Raw genomic sequence first — 6,635 nt, 5'->3', positions numbered from 1 at the left:
TTGTTTCAACAAGCTTTTCCATCTGGATGAAGAGATCTCTTCCTTGGGTATTCACTGTGTATCGCTCTTAAACCTATTGCCAGCTATTGCACTTTTTTTTATATAAAAAAGCTGTTTTTAGCTGCTTTTATTGCAGGCCTGCAAATCGCCTTGACACGCAAGGAAAAGGCAGCTCGTAAGTTAATAAATTACTCTAATAAAAATGACAAGAGCTCTAGCAGCCTATTGGGCACTGATGTGGAGTCAATTTATGTAAGAAACAGCAGGGACCAACTGGTGAGCAGGCGGCTTTATTGACTTCTGCACCCTATAAGAAACCAGAATAAAAAGCTATGCACCTGAGGAAGGACCTCCATGTGCCAGGATCTGACGTTCTCCCCCTTCGATCTTCTTTGTCCTTCTCTCCCCTTCCTTCCTGAACCACACTGCCTCCATCCACTGCCCATCTCAGGCGTTGAGAACCCTAGCCACATTTCCCCTGCTTGGCAGCCAGCGCATTCAGTTTGGTGTTCACCTGATCGAGGCCACTCAGCACTCGCTCCAGTTTCTGCAGCACCTGGGGATCTGAGCAGGTGTTCAAGGGCTGGGGCACCACCGTAGGCCGTGGAGCAGCTGCACCTAGAGAGAAACACAGCACCATTTCCCATTACGTGGTTGTTGCCGCATCCTCGGTCGACTGCCATCTTCTAGTGCTTAATACGTAAAATCAGAAGCGTTGGGGATGAGCCTCTTCTGCCCCACCTCCGCTGAACCCAGAAGCCCTGCCTCACGATCCAAGATATGGCTACTAAGGGCCGATTCACCCACTGTCTTCAGAAGTCAGGGCCGCTGTGTCTTTTAGCAGCGGAGCAATAGCAAAAAGTAACCAGATTTCAAAATCCCAATCCCTGCTTGGGGCAGGCGATGCAATATGGCTGAATTTCTGCCATTCTTACATAGGAATGCCCTCCCATCAGATGTCAAGGAGATAAATAACCATACAATTTTTAGAAGACATCTGAAGGCAGCGCAGTATCGGAAAGTTTTTAAAGTTTGATGTTTCAGTATGTTTTTATATGTGTTGGAACCCGCTCAGAGTGGCTGGGGCAACACAGTCATATGGGCAGGGTATAATTCTAATTCTATAATTATAATTAGCAGCTAAGCTATGAAAGGCTGCTTAAAAACAAAAAATGACCACTCTTATAAGTTTGTGCTGTTTGATATATCCTCTTCTCTCCTTTGTATGTGGTTTCATTGCATGGTTAGCATGGTTAGAAATCTTGTGAGGATCAGATTATAACACACATGTTATAGATTAGGCCAAAGGTCCATTTAGTCCAGCACCTTCTTCCTCTCAGTGGCCAAGCACATGCCTCCAGCAAACTTCCAAGCAGGATGTGAAGGCAATCTCTCTTCTAACAACCCCACACTTCCTCCTGGTGGTGTTCTGCCCATACAACATGGAGATGGATGGTGAGTGGTACCCATTGGAACTGGCAGGACGGAAGGCAGAGAGGCCAACGGTAAGTGGAGCCAGAGCCACTAAGAGGCAGAGCCAACTAATTCTAGTTTTGTCCCTGCCTCCTCTTCCTCCTGCCTCCTTACAAGATGCAACACTGAGACTAAGGAGGAGGCAGTGGACTGGGTGGAAGTAAGCAGGCAGGCAACTGGAGGCTGGCTGACAGCAGGCAGAGGTTTGTGGGGCACTGCCCCATTTGCCCTAATGGACCAGGATCAGCCTCTGCTGATGGAGACTCCATTTAGCTACCATAATAATTTATTATAATAATAATTCTATTGTTTATATGCCACCCATCTGACTGGGTTGCTCTAGCCATTCTGAGCAGCTGCTGGCAAAATATAAAAACACCATAAAACACTAAAAAATTAACATTTCCCAGAGCTGATTGGCAGCGATTCATCCTCAATCCTCTTTGCATTTACTTAGTTCCATTTTGAAGGTGTTTTAAGTGTGGCCCTCACCCCCATCTTGTGGCAGCGAGTTCCACAGATTTGTTATGGAATGTAGAAAAACAAAATTATTTACATGGCATTGTGTACTTTTAAAAAATAAATATCAATATCCACAGTAATGCAGAATATACAAGGTCTTTTCCAGACCCCCCTCCCAAATTCACAGGTTGCTGCTTCCCCCCTTCCCCTTCCCCTCAGTCCCCTAATCCTAGTACCGTGGCTGGTGCAAATCTTTTCTTTCAGCTCCGCCTGGGAGTCCCGGAGGCCTGTGAAGTGTCTCACGACAATGACATGCTCCGTGGGCGGGTGGGAGGCCATGGCATGGAGCTCACGCTGGGCAGTTGTACTTGTGAATCCCAGGCCAACCTTCCAGGAGAAACAAAAGTCACCAAGACGCAGTTTGTGCTGCACTTTGGATGTGGTGTGAGGCAGACACGAGAGAGGAACAGCAGGGTTCACCAAAGCTCAGGTCTTTCTCCCAGTGACATGGCAAGGAGTGGACAGCATGGCCCAGAATGCCAACCTTCCACAGATGGAAAGAGGCAGGTGGTTGTAATGCCCCAATGTGCATCACTTCCTGTGTCCCTCTCCCTCCTTGGGCTCCTGCAGAAGGCTCTGCCATGCCTGCTGGGTCATTTAATCCGCCACATTCATTTACTCTGCTGATTTAAAAGCTAAGACGGTGTTTGTGGTTTCGTGTAAAGATGCACTAGAAAACCATAATTGTCTATCCGCATGCTGTCATGTTCAAAATATGACCCTGCACTTCCAAAAGGGTGGGGTGCTCACTGCATGGTGCCCTTTAGGGTTCAGGGACGGCTGCTTACAAGCAAGGCCCCAGAGAAAGCGTGTTTCCTGTGGCCTTCTGTCTGGGGAGCTCGTGGGCTCTTTTATACCAAAGAGAGGTCTCAGAAAGTGGAGACAGCCTCAAGTAAACAGGGAGAGGAGAGCTGAGGGGAACTGCCACACAGAGGACTCAGGTAATAGGTGTGCTGCCAACCACAAAGCCACCTGGAAAACAATTGTGGTGGCCATTGGGACCTGCCCAGTTTGCAAAAACTACTAGTTGGGTATCAGTCTCTCCCAGACAGAGGCTCTGTGGGTTTGGGGTGAGTTAATGATTAATCTACACCTGCAACCCGGGCACTCCTTGAGAGGTCTGTGCTGGAGGAAGGTGAAGCCCCAACTCCATCCAAGGAACATGTATGAGCCTTTTCTCATATACAACACAGGGGTGGATAGGTTAGCTTGATCACTCTGAAATCTGGCAAAACTGCTTTATGGTTTTGGGATATGTTTTACTCCATTCCTGCTGGCACCCATCTGCCTTGAGAAACAATGGAGTCAAACTGCAGCAATAGCAGCACCAAAGTGACCTCCCTGGGGCGCAAGCCTGGGCAGTGTGTCTGGAGGTCCTGGGCTGCCCAGACGACAAGGCCTCCCTCTCGGCCTCACTGACGTGGCCAAAGGAAAGCAAAGCAATACGTTTGGCACCAGCTTGGCTGCAGGAGTTGCTGGAGGGAGGCGTACAAGGTGCCATCTATCCATCTTGGGGATTCCACTCTGAATTTGTGTAGGGTTAACTCCTTAGCTTTTTCTTCTCCCAAAGATATCTGGCCAGTCAAAGCCGTTACCTGGGGTGTGGCTGCTGCCTCATGCTGACAGCTTCTAGGAGCCACAGGTGAGAGCTTAGTGCAGGTTGGGGACCAAAGGTGGACAAACTACCCCAGAAGGCACATGGCATTAGGTCCACAGTTATTCCCATTTTACAGATGAGGTAAAGCAAGAGGTGGGCAACATGCAGCTTTTAGTTTTAATGGTTGCCCATTTAGTCTGCTGCTGGTTTTAGTTTTGTACACCAGCCTGAGGTTTGGTTGCTTTTGTACTGTCACTGTAAGCTGCCCCCCCCCCGAGTTCCAGTTTAGCTGAAGGGTTGGCCCAACTTAAATAAGTAACATAGGCAGCTAAGTTTGTTCTCACCCCAACTGCAATGCGTGTGATTCCAGCTCTGTTGGCCTCTTCAACAATGTCGGCATACTCCAGAGGGTCCCCCGTTTTCTCCCCGTCTGTCACTATCACAAGGAACTTTTTGGCTGTGGGGCGAGCTCCTTTTTGTGTGGTGAATAGCTCTTTCCTAAAAGTGGGAGGGGAGAGAAAGACTGGCGGTGAGTGTGGCAAGTAACAGCTATGAAGGCCCAAGTTCCCACTTTCCCAGGCTCGATAGGCATTCTGCGTTTCACTATTGCTGCATCTCCATGGTAGGAAAAGCACTATTTGAATTTCTGCACCAGCAAGGGGGGGGGGGAGAGGAGGCAGGGAAGGAGGGGGAGAGAATGGGAGCAAAGATACCCACACCACTTTTCTGATCCCGGAGGCCGTATGGGAGCCGCCTCCCAGCTGTCTGATTCCACGGATCAAGAGGTCGGCATCCCGGTCTCTGCTGAAGCGTCTGAAGTCAAAATGCTCTTCAAAGCGGTTAGAGAACTGCAGGAGGGCAAACTGAGAAGAGAGAGAGATTAATGAGGACACGGCTACTAGCCACAATGGCTATGCTCTACTGTCCACTGTCGGAGGCAGTATGCCTCTGAATGCGAGAAACTTGACGGGCCATTAGCCTGACCAGGCAGGGCTCTTCTTAACCTCTGTGATATTTGTATTTAAGCAGGTGAGCCAGACAGGAGGAGCAGCCTGATTCTTAAATCAGCTAACAGCTGCCAGGATCAATTTGTTTGGGGGCCAATGGCTACCCAGCTGCTTTCTTCCCATTTTGGATTACATTCATCATTTCTCCCAGTTCAGGTCTGGTTACTGTTCTTGTTAAATAGAGACAGGCGCTTTGCTGCCTCAGGCTGAAAACCCAAATAGGAACCCCTTATGGTGATATGTGTATAATAATTAACTAAATATTTGACAATTTGCTGCCCTTGAACAGTAACCCCAAAGTATCCAGTAATGCAGCCACGACGTCCTTTGTTATTAACTCCCACACCCCCCAGGTGGAGTGAAGTGTGCAAGGTCAGAGCAATGGCTTCCCAAGGGACTTGGAGGCAGTGAGCCCTTGTGCTTCTCAGCCAAACCCCACTCAATTGATCAGGAACAAGGGGTCATGCTGAGGTTCAGTGCAGCCTGCTCTTTCCCCCACAAAATCTTACTCTTTTACCCCAGCGGTATGTGCCCGGCAGCAAGGCACATGAAAATGGCAAGAATCCTAGCGTTTGTCTTGAATCTTCCAACATTTAAACCAACTCTGGGAGCTGACACCATGCCCTCTTGCCCATCTCCCCTACTGACCTGCGCATTATGGGGAATGTTTTTCATCACGAGTGCAATGAACGCCTTCAGTTGCGTGAATTCTGATGCCCGCATGCTGGATGAACCATCCATCAGGAAGACAATGTCCCGGGCCTCATTCTGACACTCTGGGTAGGGCGAAAGCAAGCCAGAAAGACTCATCCCAAGTCAAAACCATTCCTTTTCATTCCGAATACACCTCAACTCAGCGGCAGTTTAACTTTCTGCATAAAGTTGCCACCTTTCTTCCCACCCCCACCTCTTACAGGTCCCATGCATTTAATCACGGCTACATGATAGTTATACTCCATGTTAGAAGAACCTTGACCTCTTCAATTTCTGCTAGTTCCATAGGGTATAGTATTTATTTATTTTATCTGTTTATTGCAAATTTATAAAAAAGTGGGGAGGGGGGAATAGAAATGGGGGGGGGAGGGAAAAATAAAACACCACTGTCAGCTCACATTAACTGTACAATAAGCACCACTACATCCATCTTAATTTACACATACAAATTGATAGATGCTATCCAAATGTCCCCAGTAGGTATCCAATTGAAACTGATGTTTATCAAAAGTAATTTAAAGTGGCCAGGGTGTTAATATCTTGAGTCTATTGAGTAAAAGATGGGGAACTACAGTTTCCAGGTTTATTTGTTGGGGAAGCCCACGGCTGTTAAAGCATCATAATCTTCTCTTTCGAGGAAAGAACAACTGACATTCTTCTGCACAGTCCCTACTCACGTCCTAATTGCTGGTTGCTCTGGGGGGTTTCTGGTTCAGCCAAGGCATCTGTGAGATCAAAACTATCGCCAGCAGACCCTGTGAAAAAGGGAGAAAGGAGGTGAGCCAATACCAAGACAATCAAGAGAAAATGGGGACTATGTGTGTGAGATAGAGACATGGTGGGGTAGAGAGGTTTGTATGTTGCTGCTGCTGCACATCTGTGAAAATGAAATAATACCCTTTGATCAAGTTATTGCTGTATTCCCTGTCTGCAAAATACATGTTTTTTTACTTATTTGACCCTTTGACTATACAATTCACTAGGTGCTGCCAGCCCTGCTCGTTTTGCTTGCCAGCCCTGCTTATCTCTCTGTCAGCTGCCCTTGCCCCACACCTCACTGAACTGAACCTCCTCCTTTTACAAAACAATATCAACTTGTCAAAATACATTTCCAGAGCTGCAGCATCTGAAATGGCAGGCTGCATTGGGCCTCTTGTGTTTGTGCATGTGAGAGTGTGCTAGAGACAAGATGCATCTACTCGTCACTTGGAAATGACTAGAGATCTTGGAAAGAGAGCTGAAGTCTTAAGTCTAGTTAGACTAGTCTGTTAGAATACTGCAATGTGCTATGTGTAGGGCTACCTTGAAGACTGTTCAGAAAC

General features: G+C 47.7%; 1 protein-coding gene across 2 annotated transcripts in view; it reads right to left on the bottom strand.

Annotated features, from left to right (window-relative positions):
• Nucleotides 1–274: 274 nt before the first annotated feature.
• LOC310746528 (integrin alpha-M-like) overlaps nt 275–6,635 on the bottom strand; it is a 156,713-nt gene continuing 150,352 nt past the window's right edge. For both annotated transcript variants that reach the window (XM_083580397.1, XM_083580396.1), the window contains 6 exons: nt 5,991–6,068; nt 5,248–5,375; nt 4,310–4,455; nt 3,937–4,090; nt 2,172–2,322; nt 275–618 (listed from right to left, as the gene is read on the bottom strand). In XM_083580397.1, the coding sequence (XP_083436523.1) occupies nt 464–618; nt 2,172–2,322; nt 3,937–4,090; nt 4,310–4,455; nt 5,248–5,375; nt 5,991–6,068 (812 nt within the window). In that variant the 3' untranslated portion in view covers nt 275–463. The remainder of the gene's footprint in view (nt 619–2,171; nt 2,323–3,936; nt 4,091–4,309; nt 4,456–5,247; nt 5,376–5,990; nt 6,069–6,635) is intronic.

The sequence above is a fragment of the Podarcis filfolensis genome (assembly GCF_964270895.1).
Source record: "Podarcis filfolensis genome assembly, chromosome: 13".
Classification (NCBI taxonomy): Eukaryota; Metazoa; Chordata; class Lepidosauria; order Squamata; family Lacertidae; genus Podarcis; species Podarcis filfolensis.
This window is presented reverse-complemented; position numbering and strand designations above follow the sequence as displayed.